This window comes from Melanostigma gelatinosum (assembly GCF_949748355.1).
Source record: "Melanostigma gelatinosum genome assembly, chromosome: 2".
Classification (NCBI taxonomy): Eukaryota; Metazoa; Chordata; class Actinopteri; order Perciformes; family Zoarcidae; genus Melanostigma; species Melanostigma gelatinosum.
In genome coordinates this window covers 8,376,009-8,396,254 of record NC_136635.1, presented here as the reverse complement: position 1 = coordinate 8,396,254, position 20,246 = coordinate 8,376,009, and the positions used below count along the sequence as shown (strand labels likewise).

Below are 20,246 nucleotides of genomic sequence, written 5' to 3'. Positions count from 1 at the left end.
GTGTGTGTGTGTGTGTGTGTGTGTGTGTGTGTGTGTGTGTGTGTGTGTGTGTGTGTGTGTGTGTGTGTGTGTGTGTGTGTGTGTGTGTGTCGTTCCTTAGCTGGATGAAGGTACACCGCCTGAACCCGACGGCTCATTTGTAGATTACCAGACCAGTATGGTGAAACACTCTAAGGCTATTGCTGTCACCGCTCAGGAAATGGTAAGCCTTCAAGATTGTTGAAATTGGTAGAAATTTGAATGTCTAATGCGCTGACAGCCGTCGGTGAAATGTCTTTCTGTTTGCTGCTGCCTCTAATTGAACCCGATTCAATGAATACATTCATCAATTTTCTGCATTTTACTACTGCGTGTTATTTCTTACTCTTTTTTAATGTTTTAATGACTGTTTTTATTGTTTCAATGAATGTTCTTGATTGTTTTTAAATGTCCTTTTCTTTTGCCTTATGTTTTGATGCTTTTAATGGTTTTATGTGAAGCACTTTGAATTACCTTGTTGTTGAAATGTGCTGCCTTGCCTTACTGGGTTAAATGAAATATAAATGTTGTTCATCACCACCGGCTTTCTTTCATATATATATACTGTCTTTATATGGAACACATTTAGCGCTTTATAATGAGGCATATTACTATTGTACATGCAGCCCCTTTGTGTACTCTAGGGCAGTGGAGTGAATGTGTGTGTTCCAGTTTTGACTGACGGTGAGTGTTGTGTTAATCCCTCAGATGACCAAATCAGTGACGTGTCCAGAGGAGCTGGGAGGCCTGGCCTCTCAGGTGACCGTGGACTACAGCCAGCTGGCCGTTCAGGGACGCCTGGCTGCTCACACAGCTGAGCCAGAGGAGGTGAGGATGGCCTGGATGTCACCCAGAGACTCATTGTGCTCCCCGTTATACAGCTCTGCTACATCAGTGTGGCACATTTGTCTTTTTAACACGCATAGCTGCATATGTTTTCAAAATGGTATGTGAACAATTAGCATTGAGGAAAGATATCATGGTTGAGCTGAGACACATTTTCTGTATAAACAATCACAGTAAAGATTTTATTATTTATCTAAATTGTCTCTTACAAACAGGGTTGCTCAGTGAATTTGAATTGTACTGTGTTCTCTGCCACCAGATTGGTTTCCAGATCAAGAACCGAGTGCAGGAGCTCGGACATGGCTGCATCTTCCTCGTCCAGAAGGCTGGAGCTCTGCAGATCACTCCCTCCGACGGCTTCACCAAACGAGAGCTCATTGAATGTGCCCGTGCAGTCACAGAGAAGGTACAATTCTATTCTTTTATTCCCCAATCATTGAAAAGATCAGGGTTCCAATTTTTTATTTTTTTATTTTTTTTATGCATATAATTGTCTTTTATCCGATTAATTATCCAAGTTGCCCCTTACGTTAACTTCATATGTCACTTAATCATGTTCATACAAAATCATTCAGGGCGGGAGCGTTTTCTGCTCGGCCTTGTATGAACCACAACAAACTAACTCGGTACTGATTTGTTCTTCACTGGAAGAGTAAAGCAGTATTCTCTCACCAAGTGATTCTCTTCTCATGGTGTCCACAATATAAAAGGCTTCGGGCTATCACTCATTTCATCATATGCCTCCTGAATTAATGCATTTTGGAAGAGACCATTTGCTAACGGCATGCTTAAGCTTGAAAGGCTTACTGTTTAATTCATAGTCCTTGGCAAACTACACTACTCTGCAGACTGTTTTTAATAATTCATGCTTAAGTATTGCACCAGTCATATCCAAGCAGTTCAGCAACATTGTAAAGATGTGGCATGTGAATGCAAACTTATACCTAGAGGTATTTGTGTGAGGGAATCCCCATCATTTTGCTATATATATATATATATATATATATATATATATATATATACTAATCTCAAGAAAGAGAGCTTATTCTTTTGCTTAACATCTTGAAAAAGAAAAGAAAAGCGTTGCCTGCGTAATATGCTCACTCTGTTTTCATCTCCTATCCTTCTCTGAAGCCATCATTTATTTCATGTAAAAATTCAAGTGCCACGTAATTGTTTTTATTTTTTTTCGGTAGCTACATTCCGCAAACGTCAGTTAATCAATTTCTGCTGCCACTCAGGCATCTGTGAGGAAAACAAATGGATTGGAAGACAGTTTAACACGTTCTCATTTCCCCCAGTGAGTGATGTTGTGCATTGCTCTGCGCCGACATGGTGTTTTGCTGTCACAGCAAATTTGCCACTAGTGTTTTGGACTTTTCAGTTGAATGACCAAAAAATTATTGTTATTACTTAACAGTAGTAGAAACTAATTTTAAGAAATGGTACAAAATAGTGTACAAAATGGATAAGACACTATTCCAGCTGCTTTACAAACAGTTAAGTATTTATAATTGTGCTCTCTGCGTTAGGTCAAGATATATCTGCACAGCTGTATGATTATAGGGTGTGATGCGTGTGTGTCCTCAGGTATCCTTGGTGCTCTCGGCCCTCCAGGCAGGCAACAAAGGCACTCAGGCCTGCATCACAGCTGCCAGCGCAGTGTCTGGCATCATTGCCGACCTGGACACCACCATCATGTTTGCCTCCGCCGGCACACTCAATGCAGAGGATGACGAGTCCTTCGCTGATCACAGGTTAGAGCTGCAAATGTCCCAGATTGTGTCTGTATACCAAATAGAATTGTGTGAGACATCAGTTAAGTCTACAAGTGCAAGACACGACTGGAGACTAAGATTTGCCCTCTGGTTATCTTTCATCTGAAGCAGACAGCATGACGTATTAGCTGGTGAACAGGGAGGCAGGACGTCTCTGGAGTTAGAAACTACAAATTACCCTCAGGGTTTGAAAGATGAAGGAAGTGTCACATCTCTGACTCGTCTTGCTCTTCGACTAAAGACTCCACTTGGAGGCAGGATCCCCATTGTGCTAAAATAAATCAGAAATCATTTTGGTTATGTTCTAAAATGCCATATTGTCGTGCAAAGGTTGAGTTCACGTGTCCATAATGTCGTTTCTAAAGGTTGTTAAACTTAGTCAGCCTTGTTATTTCTCAATTAATTTTAGTTCAAAAAAAAAAAAGATACAAATCTAATGAGCCAAGACAGGACTTGGCACATTCAATGTATGAAGCTAGAGCCTTACAGATGATTGTCAGTGAAATTGTACTGTACCTCACTGAAGAATCATGAAAGCAAAGATGTAGAGAAGGCCTGCCGGGGCAGGATGAAAGGGAATGGAATCTCTTTCCTATCTCAAATGATGTCACGCAGCTCACTTAGAAATCAAGAAGAAGCTTTGCAGCAGCTTCCTACATTTTCTCTTGTGTCAATTTCAGAGAAATAACAGACTTGACTTGTGACATGATCTTACCTATCCTTGTGTTTGCACCTCGTTTGATGTACAAATATCTTTGACATGAAAAGAGGGCCAGTGTGCATCATTTTGATCCCTGTGAGTCACACACATTTACATTTTTAGTTTTCAGATCTGGGCTTTTGTCTCCGTTCTTTTCATGCCTCCTCGTTTTTCTCTGTCAGGGAAAACATTTTGAAGACGGCCAAAGCTCTGGTGGAGGACACGAAGATGCTGGTGTCGGGTGCGGCTTCCGGGCAGAACAGGTTGGCTCAGGCCGCCCAGTCTTCTGCCAAAACCATTACTCAGCTCACAGATGTGGTCAAACTGGGAGCTGCCAGTATTGGCGCTGATGACCCTGAGACACAGGTTAGTCCATCTTGTTTTTCTTCCCTCGGTTTTCTGTTTGTCCTTTATTCACTCCTCCTGTTATCAGAGATATTGAAGAATGAGCTGTTCATGGCAGTGACCTTTCAGAGTCTCTTCTCTTTCCCCGGCTGAGTTGTAATAAATTGGTGTCCGTCTGTATGTCCTTTCCTCCAGGTGGTTCTCATAAATGCTGTCAAAGATGTGGCTAAGGCGCTGGCTGAGCTCATTAGTGCCACCAAGTGTGCCGCTGGCAAGGCAGCAGATGATCCATCTATGTACCAGCTGAAGAGCGCTGCCAAGGTGAGGGGACCAGGGAGTCTGCAGGTCCTGAAACTGTGTCATCTCATTTAAAGGCCTGCAGTGGGCTTGAATAGTTAAATATGGTGACTGTGTGGGTTTAGTTGTATTTCTGAAACACGCATATCAAATCCTTTTTTTCCAATGACAGACTATAAAGTCCTCATCTAAATTGATGAACTTAGTGATGTTCCGATACCATTTCTTTCCATCCTGATACTCATTCCAATTCACCTGAACTTCCGTATTGGCCGATACGAAGTACGAATGATACCAGTGCATTAAAAACAAAAACAAGTTTGCATTTTAGGCTGAATAGGAGACATTTCCGATACTGGTATTGGTATTGGAAGAACCATAGTATGTATGCAGAGCAGACATCCTCCTCTTCCTCAGGCAGGGCCATGAATCAGCTACAGCACCTCTCCTGTCATGATGAAACCTGTTCACACGAGCCACGTCCCAGTAATGTAAGTAGCCAGGAGATGAATGTTCTGGATAAAAGGAAGCTGGGCTATTTATATCGAAGATAAATATTCTGAATCCTTTGCTTCAACACATATTCCGGTGTAGTGGCCATTTGGCAGAACAATGTCAATCAAAGGTTCCACTGATGCACCATGGGTATGTGGTGTATGCATGTTGGTCCTACACCTGCCTACTCTAATCATAACAATCTAATCTAAGTGAAGCAAACATCTAGAATATTTACACAATACTACTTCTGAGTAGAACAACTAAATACTATCGACATATAAATTGCCCCTGCGTGCAGTGTACAGTGTCCAAGCCACGCTGCTGACTGCTCGTCATCCCCTCGAGCTGACACGTTTTAAAACGTGTCAGTCTCTGGCTGCTCAGTGTGTCATGGAGTCTTTCAGATAATAATAACATGCCTCGCATGCGATTTTAGGACCCGAAGGGAAAAAGAATCTTTCAGAAGAATCCATTTGTACGATTCTAGCGTCTGGTCTTGATGGCTGTGGGCTTTCCTGCTTGGGCTCTGTGCGCCCCCTGTCTGTTGAGTTTGATATTGTACACCCTCATAGTCTTCAACCACAGAAGAAAACTGTAGGAGCTTATATCCATCATGCAAAGTAAGGCAACATTTGTTGAATCATTTTAGACATTTCAGGGGGAGCCATTGTGAGTCATGTATAGTGTAATATTTTCTCATTGTTGGCCTCAATATTACAGAGATGACCTCATCATTTTCATAGTTTGGTCATCATGACGCGTAAACATACTCTGGTGCTCCATTGCTCTGAAATGTTGTGTGTGAACAATGATTTGATCAGTTTTCTCTTGTTTGTCGGTCAGGTGATGGTGACCAACGTGACATCCCTGCTGAAGACGGTCAAGGCTGTAGAGGACGAGGCCACTCGGGGCACCAGAGCACTGGAGGCCACAATCGAGTGCATCAAACAGGAATTGGCGGTGAGGATGTGTGGAGGGCGCGTGCGTGGATGGATGTTGGACAACAGTAACTCAGCATCACTCGGATCACTTATCCCAGATTGATGCTGAATGATGCATTTGGTGATTCAGGAATACTATTTTGGCTTTTTGCCGTAAACTAATCTCATGAAAATGTGAAGGCGCTGACGTAGCAAACTTAAATGAATTCAGTTTTACTGGATATTCTTCTTTTGACTGCCAAATGACACCCACCCACTTTGTCATCCCCAGGTGTTTCAATCCAGGGATGCTCCCAACAAGACGACCACACCTGAGGAGTTCATTCGCATGACTAAGGGCATCACCAAGGCCACCGCTAAAGCAGTGGCTGCTGGGAACTCTGCCCGGCAGGAGGACGTCATCCATACAGCCAACCTCAGCCGCAAGGCTATTTCAGACATGCTCACCACCTGCAAGGTTCTTTTTTTGTTTCCCTTACTAGTAGACAAATTCATACATGTCTAATGACTTAATGTCATGTTGTTACTGTAACTTTCCTTTTATATATATGTGTGTGTGTGTGAAAGTTACACGGTCCTGTCGAATCTGTTTTTCAGCAAGCGGCCTACCATCCAGAGGTCAGCGAGGAGGTGAAGAACAGGGCGCTGATGTTCGGATCAGAGTGCACAACTGGATACATCGATTTACTGGAACAAGTGCTGTTTGTAAGTGGAAGATGGTGTCAGTCAGGAAGACGGAGAGCGAGATATTTAGTGGTTTGCGTTCACAAGTAAGACGATGAACGTTTGTGGCAAATGGCAGTTTTAGAAGTAGAAAGCATGCTGTCATCATGGCTGATGTCGAAATACATTAGACTGATTTTCACCATTAACGAACACCATTAAAAAAAAGTTTTTCCCCAAATATAGAAGAAAACTTGACGTACACTGTGTAAGTTGTGTATTTTGTATCTGATTGTTCCAACACACCTTTGAGACTGTTTTATGCTCCCGGTGAAATATTCACACTCAAGAAGCCGTCATTTTATCGGTACTAAATTACATGAACTGGAAATATTCTACATTTAGCATTTATCTACTTTTCAGTCTGACGAGTTTGATTTCTTAAGATATTCTTGGACATTAATTTCAACTTTAGTAAAGTGTTGTGGATTTAAATGACACTTGGCCACATGGAGTTTGTAAGGTTTGAGCCAACTGTGGGTCTAATAGTTTCAGGGGTCAAACAAATCAAATTTTTCAAAGTAAAGCCGTTAACTTTGATTCATCCAGTGGAGACCAGTCCTCACTTTTTGCACACAACCAGAAGAATGTTGTCTCCGTCTTTTTTCAAGCAGAATTGTGTGTGTGTGTGTGTGTGTGTGTAGGTTCTGCAGAGGCCTACTGCAGATCAGAAGCAGCAGTTGGCAGCGTGCTCCAAACGAGTGGCAGGAGCTGTCACAGAGCTCATCCAGACTGCAGAGGCCATGAAAGGTAAGGGCCCACACTCTTCACACACCTTGGACAGTGTTATTTGGGATGAACTCAAATAACTTTTATTTCTTTACTAATGAAGCTAAGAACAAAATCTGCCATGCTTATAATCCCCAGTAGGAGCCTACTACATCTACAAGGGAATAAGCTTTTCATTTCCCAAACAACAGCGAAACATTCCTTTTAGACAATCTTTTGGTAATACCCCTGTCCTCTGTTTCTTGCCACAGATGGAGGTAAGTTGGGATTGTTTTTTTGTACTGTGACTTACTTCACCAGTTGTGAGCTGTTCGACGCCTCCTCTCCTCCTCGACGCTAACATTGATCCATTTAATCTCCTTTTGGAATCCAGCTGCTCTCAGGCTTCTCAAGTACATTGAGTCAGTTCAAGCCATCGCGCTTCGTTTTCATTTTCGTTTCATCTCATTTTAAATCAATCACTCCATCTTCATTTCAGTGAACGGCAGTCTGTGGCCTCCATCAGCTATGCATGGGATGCAGTGATGTGTGTAATCACGGTGTTGTTGTGTGGCATGGATCTTTCGACACACCGCTTCCAGAAGTACTTTTTTTCAACCCTGTTTTTTTATTTTCAATCTTAATTGTGTGTGTACATTTCGTGCCTTAGGTTCAGAGTGGGTGGACCCCGAGGATCCAACAGTGATCGCAGAGACGGAGCTGCTCGGAGCGGCAGCGTCCATTGAAGCAGCAGCTAAGAAGCTGGAGCAGCTCAAACCCCGAGCCAAGCCCAAGGTGGGTCAGTTACCACGTGACGTAACTCACTGTGTGGAGAGACAGAGTTGGTCCTGAAAGAGTTGCAGAGCAGTAGAAAAAAAGTGGAAGGTTATGACTCATAAAACACGCGCTTTCATTACAATGCTTAGTATAAATGTATAGGTTGTAGGCAGTAGTGGAAGAAGTTATCAGATCTTTTAGTAAAATTATTAATACCACAGTGTAAAAATACTCCAATACAAGTAAAAGTCCTGCATTCAAAAGTTTGCTCAAGTAAAAATACAGAAGTATATAATCTTTATGAGACACATTTCCCTTTGCAACAATGCTTTGAAGCGTGACTAGGGTTGTCACGATACCAAAATTATGACTTCGATACGATACCTGCCATAAGTATCACGATACCCGATACTTACGATACGATACCAGAATTCGATACAACACCACAGATACGATACTGGTATGTTTATTAGGGGTGTAACGGTACGCGTATTCGTATTGAACCGTTCGGTACGAGGCTCACGGTTCAGTATGCATGACGAACCGAATACGTTTGAATTTAAAAAAAAGAAACCTTTATTTAGCCAGGTAGTCCCATTGAGATCAAAAATCTCTTCTGCAAGATGTAAGTACCAATACAAGATGTAAGCAAGATGTAAGTAACAATACTACATGACATTAAGGAGCAGTTTTAGTTTTTTATGCTTATGTGTTGCTAAGAAGACACCCCAGAAGATGGGTCACTCAGGTATAGTTCCATCATTGTTCAAAGTCAAAGAATCACTTTATGATGTTAGTTGTAATGAATAAATATATTTTAAAATCAAGTACATTTCTCTGGCATTTCTAGTTTTATACTGTACCGAACCGTGGATTTTGTGAACCGTTACACCCCTAATATTTATCTATAATAGTAATAAGTAAAACATATGTATGGTTCCCTTTTTTACCAGCTTGTTCCTGCCCAGCTTTTTGAACACTTAACAAATGGCATTAATATTAATGTTTATTTGATACGGGACAGTTCACATTAATAAAAACATTTCTGCAAATTGAACGTCTTCGCATCTTTTGAGCCTCTCATATTTCCGCTGGCTTTCAAACTCAGCTGAAGGGAACTCTGTGTTGCTGCTGACTCAGCTGGCATCTGTCTGACTGTCTGTGGGAGTGGGTGGATAAACAATGCTTCATTCACTTGCATCGTGAGTTTGATATTTTCACTTCATATTTTATCTTAATTCATGGAATAATTATTTTTCCTCAACTAAAAATAAAAATAATTCGCTCAAGATCCACCCTCAGGCTCCACCAGCATGGAGCCATTTTGCATGAATTGTGTTTCATTTAGTACACGTTTGTGTGCATTGTGACCTGATGATCATATCGGCTTGTTGTCAAACTAGGCTAAGGCTCCTCGTGTTAGCGGTCTATGGCTGAGCTTGGGGGTGCTCATGTTTATAATCACATGTGCTTACCTGTCGTTCTTTGAACTCTTTGAAAGGTTTTTCCGTTTTTTGGTTTCGTTTTTCCGTTTTTGGTTTGAAACGAAAAACGAGAATATCATGGTATTTCCGTATTGTCGTTTTTTTTGATTGAACGGTAAAACAGACTATCAAAACGTACACGGACCTTGATGCATGCCAATGCCTGCAGGCAGCATGACAGGGAGCGGAACAGCGAGTGCGCTCTGATCGCGCTATTGTAATAAAGTATCGACACTAAAAATATGCAAAATGGTATCGTTGTTAACGTACAGGTACCGCGGTACCTTTTTAGTATCGATACACCGTGCAACCCTAAGCGTGACCCCTTCTACCTTTATCAATGTTCTCAGGAAACATCTTTGTTGTTTTTTTGTGGTTTGTATTCAAGTTTCAATGTTGGGAGTTTGAGATTTCACAGGAACAAAATGACACATTTAGTTTTTGTTGCCATTTACAGAATGTTGCTCAGTGTCTTGTGCCGTCTCCTCCCTCTGAAATGTTCCGATCAAACTTTCCTTGACCTGGATGTGAGATCAGAACTTCACCAGAATCTTTCCATAACTATCACGGACATTCAGGTTTTACCCATTATTGTGTATCCATGCCCATCAAAGTTTGACTTTGTATCTCTGCAGCTGAAGCTTCCCTCATTGTTGAGTTGAAAACTCATCCATTATATCTCATCTTCAGCCATATTCCCTTCTGCCGTGTTTCCCCGTCGTCCTCCCGTCATCCGTCCTGTGCTAGCTGTTGTCCCAGTTAACCCTTCCCTGCCTGCCCCCACCACCGGAGGCCTTCTCTGCAGGGCTCTGTCTGATATGTTTGATATATTAGGTTGTTATTCCGTTCCAACTATATACCAAACATATTCCTACAGTGTCCCGCCCTGTCTACAGACGTGTGGTGTGAATGTGTGTGTGTTTTAAACAGGCGGAGTATGATCGGATGTGGAACACTGACAGATAATCGTCGTGCAGAGTCTTGTTTCTTCTTCGGTTGCATCTAGCTCCTTATCTGCTGTTCAAAAAAGATGCTTTGTATCTGGCTGCTTCAAGACATCTTTTGTTTCTCTTAGTCACCAAAAAATCATCAGTCGAATGTAACTTTCTTCATCTCCAAGTTGAAAAGAGTTACATTTGGGAGCGGAAGAGTTAAATTTGACTTGGTATTTCACTTGTAATCCCAGTGGTCCTGAAGGTAGCAAACTCCGGCCTCTTGAAGGATCCTGTCCGACTGATTTCTTTCCTTACCCCTCAGCAAGCAGATGAGACGCTGAACTTTGAGGAGCAGATCCTGGAGGCAGCCAAGTCCATCGCTGCAGCCACCAGCGCTTTGGTCAAATCGGCCTCGGCTGCCCAGAGAGAGCTGGTGGCTCAGGGCAAAGTGGGCCTCATCCCTGCCAACGCTGTGGACGATGGACAGTGGTCCCAGGGGCTCATCTCCGCTGTAAGTATGCAGTAAGGGGCCATTTTATGCAGTTTACAATCTGAGGCACAATTTTGCCAACAACATTTTCCGTCTCTTCCAGGCACGTATGGTAGCAGCAGCGACCAGCAACCTGTGCGAGGCAGCCAACGCCTCCGTGCAAGGCCATGCGAGCGAGGAGAAGCTCATCTCTTCAGCCAAGCAGGTGGCTGCCTCCACCGCCCAGCTGCTGGTGGCCTGTAAGGTGAAGGCTGACCAGGACTCCGAGGCCATGAGGAGACTACAGGTGCAGCTCAACGCACAGTTTGTTCTCATGACATGGAGCAGGCTCAGTGTTCTCGTTCACTGTCTCTTCATGCTGCCGTTAGCTGCTCTCGACTGATCTCTTTCTCTCACAGATTGCTGGGAATGCAGTAAAGAAGGCCTCCGACAACTTGGTGCGGGCCGCTCAGAAGGCAGCGTTTGACAAAGCAGATGAAGCCAACGTGGTGGTCAAGACGAAGTTCGTGGGGGGAATAGCACAGGTAAGAACGCAGAGCAGTGGAGGCAGCTTTTGGAAGTTGGTTTCACTTGCTAACCTGAGTGAGGAACATGTGATACACACATGTGATAGTTCATTTGTTAATTGGCAATTTGATACTTATTTAATCATTTTTGACAAGTGAACATTTGGACATATTAGCACTAGATTGCTTTTATTTAAACATCCAAAACGTAAGAAATACTGTCTGTCCTCACTTACATATAGGCTCAAATCGCTTCCTAGTTGTTACAATATTATCACGTTCTTCAATTCTCTTTGCTACACTGTCACACGTAGCTGGGCACTGACATTTGGCTGCATTCATTTAATGCCTTTAACAATGTAGACCAAGTTTTATACACACTCATCTTCTAGATGAATTCCTTCCTCCTCAAAAAATGTTCATCTTCTTTCATCCAGTACTCATGCCAAGACTGTATTTTAGATTTTCGAAATGTGGGAATTGACACACTCATCAAACAGATTTGTTAATATTTAAGCGTATGTGTCTCATGTGAACCAAAAAGCGGGCTGCGTGAAAATGAGGCTGCTGTCTCAAAATATGTTTTACAGTTCTATAGCAGTTAAAATGTGTTTTTGTCCATCTAGATCATTGCAGCGCAGGAGGAGATGCTGAGAAAGGAGAGAGAGCTGGAAGAAGCTCGAAAGAAACTGGCCCAAATCAGGCAGCAGCAGTACAAGTTCCTGCCCAGCGAACTACGAGAGGACGACAACTAAATATTCAAACTCGCATCTCCAAGCGCTCTGAGCCGCGTGAAGAGCACATCTGTGTTTGTGTTACGAGTTGTGTCCTTTTTAACGGCACGCTTGAGCAGCCATGTGGCCTCCAGCGACGTCAGATATGCTGTGACTGATTTTACAAAGCAGTAATAACCCGAGTCTGCAGTGAGTCCACCTCACATGGAAAGATCTCAAACTCGCACGTTTGAATTACTACTGTATGGAACTGACTACTTTCTAAAACAAAAACCACGACTGAAGAACTGCTCATTGTCCTGATGTATAGCAGAACTACTCTGACTGATCTGAACCAGAATGTGACAAACAGCACAGCTCACATGCTCTCATGTTTGCCCTTAAGCTACAGTTTCTTTTTTTCCACAAATTGCAGCTCTAAATCTGAAGAAAAAAGATTGTATTGCCATTCATGTGATACAGCCGTTTAACTGCAACACCACCATTTCAGCTCGGTACTCTGATATTGTTTGAATGTTGTCTTTTATGCTCCAATGTTGGCACCTGAATATCTGTTTCAGTCATGTGACGTGTCTTGACTTTGGTCATTCACCCTATGTGGAAGGGAAGACGCATACTGGTGTTTCTTGGACCACAGTGTAAATGTCAATGACAGACAGTTGTTTTTGGGGAATCTGCCTTTTAAAGTAGACCGTGATGTAAGCGTTTTTGCTTTCATTTTTTTTTTATGCAAATATTGTTGGGCTCTACATGCAAAATGTCTTTCTAAGGTGCAACAAATTCTACATGTTTGTCTGAGCTCTTGAATAATAGGTGTCATCGTGTGCAGCCGCTCAGACTCAAGTAGAATGTTTTACATTACCTTACCATGTGAATGCTTTTCTACACAGGACCACAGATTACCGTTGAAGGAATATTTATTACTCCTGTAGTTGTTTTTTTTTAGCAAAGCGGTGCCAGAAATGGTCTCACTTATTTCCCACCACGAGCAGAGCCTGTGGTCGGACATCCTTCATACATCTTAAGGGTGTTGAGACCTACAAACGGTGTCAACTGAATTTGATCATCATGCAATAACGTGGATGGTGCTCTAGGAGGCAGCATTGGTTTATTAGCTACAACATCTTGCAAATGAAGAATACCTGTTCTGCCTCAGACGTCTTGAATGGATGGAGTGCCGTGCAGTGCCGCTTCTGTGCTTTGCCTGGCGGTTGCTACTCCCTGCAGATTTGCTTTGGCCCTTCCCTTGGTGGCTTTCTATCCCACTGTCAACCACTGCCAGGGATTGATTTGACTCCATTCAACTCCCAATTCTGTAAATTCAGAAAGCAGCACAAAGAAATGTGGCAATAAGCTTAATTGTATCAAATAAAACTGGTTAGAATTGCTGTTAAAATAAGTGGATTGAAAGTGAAGTGACTGCAACACTAATCACTGCAGTTCATCTCCTTTTTGTTTTTGCTCCATCACTCTGAATTGCCGGGTGCTTTGTGTGACGATACTGAATATACTACTTGCTGCAATAGAAGAACCTTTTGTTTACCGAGTGTGATTGTAGTGCGTTTGGTTCCCTCGTCTTCCTTTATGGGCTGTGTTTCTATATTAAACTACAGTAAATCGTAAGATTAGGTCCTGCATGGCTTTGTGCTTCAGATGCGTCTCTTTGTTGATACAGTGACAGAGTTTACCTTTTTAAGGATGCACCGAGTGATTCTGACCTGCACATACAAGACCGTACACCACAGCTAATGGCTCAAGACAGACCGGCGCATTACAGTTTTTGGTTTTTTTAATAGCTGGGGTCTGAATTCAGAGGTGTTGTCTGGCATTGTATTTTGTGTGGGAGGAATGGGGGGGGGGGGGGGGGGAGTCCACTACTCATCAGTCAAGTCTGTAGTGTTATTATTAGTGCCTTAGTCCGTAGCCCATACAGTGTCTGGTCAGCTTGAGTGACAGCTTCACCTCATCGGTCAGTGGAAGGTACTTACTGGTCGAGCAGTTGTTTGGGAATGTGGGTTCATGTCCGTGGGGGTTTCCTAACATTTGTCGTCTCACTTCTTCACGTACTGTTCCTCGAAGTGCTGAACGCTGCCACATGTAAGGCCTTTTTGGGGATATATATATATATATATATATATATATATATATTACTGCATTCCATGGGCATGTACCACAGTGCTTCCAAACTACGACAGACTGGAGATTTGAATTCGTCAACTGCTTTATTGTATGTTATGAAGTCACTGATATTCTATGAATTGGCTTTTTCTCCTCGTGCTTTTAAGCCTCTATGAAAGGTAAATGTGAAAAGAACATGTTGATATATCCGTCACCGTTAAGATGTTGTGGCGCATTTCATTCATGTGGAGTAATTGAAGTGTCCTGTATGTTTTTGTTTTTTTTCCCCCCCTCGGAACAGAATCCAATTAAGAAGTTGCTACAATAAAGATAAGTGACAACATACAATATAATACATGTTTATCTGGCCTCAATAAAACTATTTTTTTGTATTCACTGAAAATAAAGCATTTCAATGTAACTTTGTGTGTCCAGTTTACTTTGGTGGTTATTTCTTTTGTGGAGCAAAGCCAGACATGTACATGCATTTTACAGCAGGTATAATGTGTAGTTTGCTATCATATCCTTCCTCTCTAGTTTATGAAAACACATTTGTTTTCACATTTGAGACCTGCATAACATGCTTTCCACCATGTGTATTCGGTGTTCCCTCATTTTGCTGATCTTCCAGTTTGGGGTCCTCTAACGCTTTTGATTGTCTGAATGTAAACTTGGAAATATCTTAAGCCCCCCCCCCCTCAATATAACTTTACCAATGCTGCATCTAACCGGAACATTTTAAGATTCTTTAAAAAAAAATCCCACCTGAACAAGTAAATATAAACAAAACACAGAAGCATGCTTGACTGTGCTCCAAATAAGTTTGAAGTACAGTCACTTCCCTCCAAAGCTCAAATACCTGAAACCACGTTCAGGGTTGTAGCCAGAGGACACGGGGGTCGTGTCCTCTGGCTACAACCCTGAACGTGGTTTCTGTCTAAATTTGTGAGGTTTTACACTCGACAATTTAAAATTGTGCTCATTTTGGTCATTTTACAGGCAAATTCCTGGGTATTCAGACTTGACGTATCTAAATTTGACTACTTTTAGGAAATGGAAAAAAAACAAACCAGGGCTAGGTATCAATATTAGTACCAACAATACCCTGCTTTGGGTAAAATAAACTTATTTAGACTTTTTACATTTTTTCTCATTAAGTATATCCATTTGCTTGAGTGTTAAATAAAAGGTTTGGTCTCAATAAAAGTCTTAACTAAGAAAATTTAAATCAGTGTTCAGTCCTTGATCCCAAAATATTCCTTTTGGTTGGTACTCAAAATGTACCGAGGATCAACACCCAGACCTGAAGGAATCACTTCTCCGCCAGACTTTTATTCCTGTCACTTCAGAGACGACTTAAATTTATTCCTGTCACTTCAGAGACGACTTAAAAAACATGATTTCGACCTTTTATCTTGAGAAATACAGTTTACAGAAAGTGAGATTGAACAGTTTGCTGGATAGATCTGACTCTCCATGTGTTTCTGTTACACCCTCTTGCAATGCCTCAGCAGCAGTACTGACAGGCTGCAGAACCACAACAGGTGAACATGATGGTATTTCTGAGTCGGTGCTAAACCTGAAGCTATATCCAATCCACGGTATGACGTGAGGGCCGCGCTAAATTTGCCCGGTGCTAAAATTTGAGGCGGCAATGTCAATTATTGTGGCACAGCTGCTTTGAACACTGCTCTTAAATCTGGAATCCTTTTTTTGACGTTTTCACCTAAAGTAGTTTCTTTAGGCTACTAATGCATACGCTTTTACTGACAGACATCGCTTTTAATATTTTCCAGTTCCTGCCGGATCTGACTTTTAACAAGAGGCCCTGTTACATTGATTTGAGGGGGAGACGGCAAAAAACCCTGCTAGAAGGACGAGGGCATTGCATTTAATGTGGACAAGCTGATAGAAGATATAGCTCATCAATTATTTTCACGCCCTAAATCTAAATCTATTAAAAGTCAGAAAGCGGATATGGTTACTGATGACTGCTGTGTGCTACATATCAAGGTAATAGGCTTCATCCACTAAAGACAGTTGTATTCAATATAAGATGACCTGCCCCGACTAGTCGGCACAAACAGTACCTTCTCAGCCACAATTGCCTCGAAGTCGCTGCTTCATTTTTAACAGTTTAATTTCAATAACAAAAAGATTGTCACATCAGGTTGTTGGCTGTGTTACTCCGATGGTGACACACCAATGACACGCTGTGACAAGCGTTCACAGTGGATAAAGCCACTCATCACACTGATATTTTTACATGACCTCACATATCAGCCCCTCGTGTCTGAACCGTTGTGATGAGCCTGATCGGGTTGAATCACATGCAAGAAGTGAAGTTTGATTGGATGGAACACCGAAACTGTTCCGCCTCGATACTTTTAATTATTGAAGAGTAAGTGAGACATTCCAGTCAGACATTAACAATGAAATCATCACAGTACTCAAAAAAATGTGAGTACTGTGATGATTTCATTGTCTGGGAGCTGCTCACCCAGCTGTCTCAACACATCTATCATGAAGCACTCAAACAGCTCTGGCCTGCATTTTTGGTTTGACACATCAGCGTCGAGGTTTTACTTTCACCATTTGGTCTGCAAACTGTTAAACCCCTTTGGAAATACTCACAAAAGATCTGCGGTGTGAGTTGTTCACAACAATAAATGAGTAATGCAGACACGGCCACCAACATTCACTCGTCACCTCATCAAATGCAATTTCAACGGTCTTTGAACTTCACATGTGGCTCTTCAAAGGGACATACAGGGCGACATTCCTGCATGATGGGAATTAAGGGAATACTGAAGGTAGGTTCAATTATACTACCCATCAGTGACACTTTTTGTTGAACAGATCAATTGAAAGTCAACTGTTTTTCAAGTAGAGCAACACTCAAGAAATGATGTCTATGGTGTGCAACAATGAGGAGACATGTCATTTCAGACCTAGTAGCCAATACATCCATTTTAATCTGGTCAGTTAAAAAAGGGAATCCTTTTAAATCGGCTTTAGATTGTGGGTTGGCTTTAGCGTGAATAAAACAATGTGATAAAAGGCTGTAAAGAAACTGTGAAGATCACCACTTGGTCTTTGCTGCAGGCAAAAATACCGAAAACATGTTGTTAATGTATCATGGCCCTGGGAAGAGAATATAAAAATCACACAGTGAGTTACATTAAAATGACTTCTGTCTGCACTGTTGATAACTCTGAGCCCAAGTATTTCAGAATTATTTACAGACGATCAAAACCCTAAGCTGTAATCGGAGTAAATCATTAACTGTTGGACGGGTAAAATGCGTCGATGCTCATCTCTATCTATCCAGGGTGCTCGGGTGACATGGACATGAGCCTCTCTGATCTCTGTATATGAATGGCATGCCTGGTGGCTGCTTAACAGTCCACAAAACACATGGCAGCTGACTGCCTTAAAAAAGCTCCATGTCCATGCCTGGACCACCAAGGAGATACAATCTACGGAGTAAAAAAAACAGAAGAAAAGGGAGAAATAAAGGAAATATTCCTTCAAAAAGTTTCAAATTCACCATCAAAACTTCCTCAGGTGTTCAAACTAGGAACATGCATTATTGAGTCAAGATTTATCCAGTTCTGTGATTGATTGTGGAATGACTTTTCATTGAGGCTGCTTGTTATTTCGTCCTATTTTTCTCCCGATTATTTCACAAAGGAGCCACTGTGATCTGATTTGACAGAAAGCTGATGCCCCTTTTGTTAAAGTTAGGTTCTGTAAGTATCAGAGTGGATGTGAGGGCCATGGGTCAAACAGGTGCTTTGGAGGATCCCACAAATATGCACTCAACAAAACACAAGCAAGAAAGGAAGGATACTTAAAACTAAAGGCTCCAAACAACAACATACTGTTAGTGTGGGTTTTTATGCCTCATGGACAAGAAAACACTGCTGTGCATAAAGTTTTACACAACACTAGTCAATGTGTGTGCAGCATACATCTTCATTTCACCCATTAACTTATATTTAGCCACATTTGGAACTTGATTCTTCTTTGTCAAGGTCCAATTCCCCCAACATGAACAAAAATGAATGACTGTAGTTGACAGTAAACTATTATTACTCAACAATCTACTCGTCCAGGCCACAGGTTGTGTGTGACAGCTGCGGCTGTGCCAGGGGCAGAGGCACAGTGAGGGGGCTGTGAGCTATCACAGAGGCAGTGAGGGGGCTGTGAACTATCACAGAGGCAGTGAGGGGGCTGTGAGCTATCACAGAGGCAGTGAGGGGGGCTGTGAGCTATCACAGAGGCAGTGAGGGGGCTGTGAGCTATCACAGAGGCAGTGAGGGGGCTGTGAGCTATCACAGAGGCAGTGAGGGGGGCTGTGAACTATCACAGAGGCAGTGAGGGGGCTGTGAGCTATCACAGAGGCAGTGAGGGGGGCTGTGAACTATCACAGAGGCAGTGAGGGGGGCTGTGAACTATCACAGAGGCAGTGAGGGGGGCTGTGAACTATCACAGAGGCAGTGAGGGGGCTGTGAGCTATCACAGAGGCAGTGAGGGGGGCTGTGAGCTATCACAGAGGCAGTGAGGGGGGCTGTGAACTATCACAGAGGCAGTGAGGGGGCTGTGAGCTATCACAGAGGCAGTGAGGGGGGCTGTGAACTATCACAGAGGCAGTGAGGGGGCTGTGAACTATCACAGAGGCAGTGAGGGGGGCTGTGAGCTATCACAGAGGCAGTGAGGGGGCTGTGAACTATCACAGAGGCAGTGAGGGGGGCTGTGAACTATCACAGAGGCAGTGAGGGGGGCTGTGAACTATCACAGAGGCAGTGAGGGGGGCTGTGAGCTATCACAGAGGCAGTGAGGGGGCTGTGAGCTATCACAGAGGCAGTGAGGGGGTTGTGAACTATCACAGAGGCAGTGAGGGGGGCTGTGAACTATCACAGAGGCAGTGAGGGGGGCTGTGAGCTATCACAGAGGCAGTGAGGGGGGCTGTGAACTATCACAGAGGCAGTGAGGGGGCTGTGAACTATCACAGAGGCAGTGAGGGGGGCTGTGAGCTATCACAGAGGCAGTGAGGGGGCTGTGAACTATCACAGAGGCAGTGAGGGGGGCTGTGAACTATCACAGAGGCAGTGAGGGGGGCTGTGAACTATCACAGAGGCAGTGAGGGGGGCTGTGAGCTATCACAGAGGCAGTGAGGGGGCTGTGAGCTATCACAGAGGCAGTGAGGGGGTTGTGAACTATCACAGAGGCAGTGAGGGGGGCTGTGAACTATCACAGAGGCAGTGAGGGGGGCTGTGAACTATCACAGAGGCAGTGAGGGGGGCTGTGAACTATCACAGAGGCAGTGAGGGGGCTGTGAACTATCACAGAGGCAGTGAGGGGGGCTGTGAACTATCACAGAGGCAGTGAGGGGGGCTGTGAGCTATCACAGAGGCAGTGAGGGGGGCTGTGAGCTATCACAGAGGCAGTGAGGGGGGCTGTGAGCTATCACAGAGGCAGTGAGGGGGGCTGTGAACTATCACAGAGGCAGTGAGGGGGGCTGTGAGCTATCACAGAGGCAGTGAGGGGAGCTGTGAGCTATCACAGAGGCAGTGAGGGGGGCTGTGAACTATCACAGAGGCAGTGAGGGGGGCTGTGAACTATCACAGAGGCAGTGAGGGGGGCTGTGAGCTATCACAGAGGCAGTGAGGGGGGCTGTGAGCTATCACAGAGGCAGTGAGGGGGGCTGTGAACTATCACAGAGGCAGTGAGGGGGCTGTGAACTATCACAGAGGCAGTGAGGGGGGCTGTGAACTATCACAGAGGCAGTGAGGGGGCTGTGAACTATCACAGAGGCAGTGAGGGGGCTGTGAACTATCACAGAGGCAGTGAGGGGGGCTGTGAGCTATCACAGAGGCAGTGAGGGGGCTGTGAACTATCACAGAGGCAGTGAGGGGGGCTGTGGAAATGCCAAAGCTTCTGTCATTTTGTTGTGCGTGAACAGTTAATTCTAGCATTCTCTGTTGAAATAGTTTGTTTCATACAATAAATGATTCATTTAACAGTGTCTGACATCCTTTATTTTGGCAAATACGGAATTAAAAAGTATAACAAATTGTGATTCAATTATTTCTAATTTGCATCTTCTCATGTGCAGTTTATGGGTTATTTTCCTGGGTGATAACTCATGTCAGCAAGTTTCTCCCCTCAGAGGAACCACTACTCATTTGATTCTTCACACTCTGCTCATACCTGTCACTTGGGGGGGTGTTAGACATCGGAGTGGACTGAAAAGTCTTGGTGTGACGGGGTGCCCTCCTCCTGCTCCTGACGTCTACACCCTATGTGTAGTCATAGCAGTGGTCAAATGTCTTGGAAGAGCGA

The 20,246-nt window shown here is 43.4% G+C and overlaps 1 protein-coding gene across 3 annotated transcripts in view; it reads left to right on the top strand.

Annotated features, from left to right (window-relative positions):
• LOC306788798 (talin-2) overlaps positions 1-13,616 on the top strand; it is an 85,730-nt gene extending 72,114 nt beyond the window's left edge. For all 3 annotated transcript variants that reach the window (XM_079284458.1, XM_079284456.1, XM_079284457.1), the window contains exons 44-58: positions 101-202; positions 727-846; positions 1,124-1,270; positions 2,455-2,621; positions 3,525-3,708; positions 3,883-4,008; positions 5,326-5,442; positions 5,695-5,880; positions 6,021-6,128; positions 6,791-6,896; positions 7,525-7,649; positions 10,373-10,561; positions 10,644-10,826; positions 10,939-11,064; positions 11,673-13,616. In XM_079284458.1, the coding sequence (XP_079140584.1) occupies positions 101-202; positions 727-846; positions 1,124-1,270; positions 2,455-2,621; positions 3,525-3,708; positions 3,883-4,008; positions 5,326-5,442; positions 5,695-5,880; positions 6,021-6,128; positions 6,791-6,896; positions 7,525-7,649; positions 10,373-10,561; positions 10,644-10,826; positions 10,939-11,064; positions 11,673-11,801 (2,115 nt within the window). In that variant the 3' untranslated portion in view covers positions 11,802-13,616. The remainder of the gene's footprint in view (positions 1-100; positions 203-726; positions 847-1,123; positions 1,271-2,454; positions 2,622-3,524; positions 3,709-3,882; positions 4,009-5,325; positions 5,443-5,694; positions 5,881-6,020; positions 6,129-6,790; positions 6,897-7,524; positions 7,650-10,372; positions 10,562-10,643; positions 10,827-10,938; positions 11,065-11,672) is intronic.
• Positions 13,617-20,246: the final 6,630 nt, after the last annotated feature.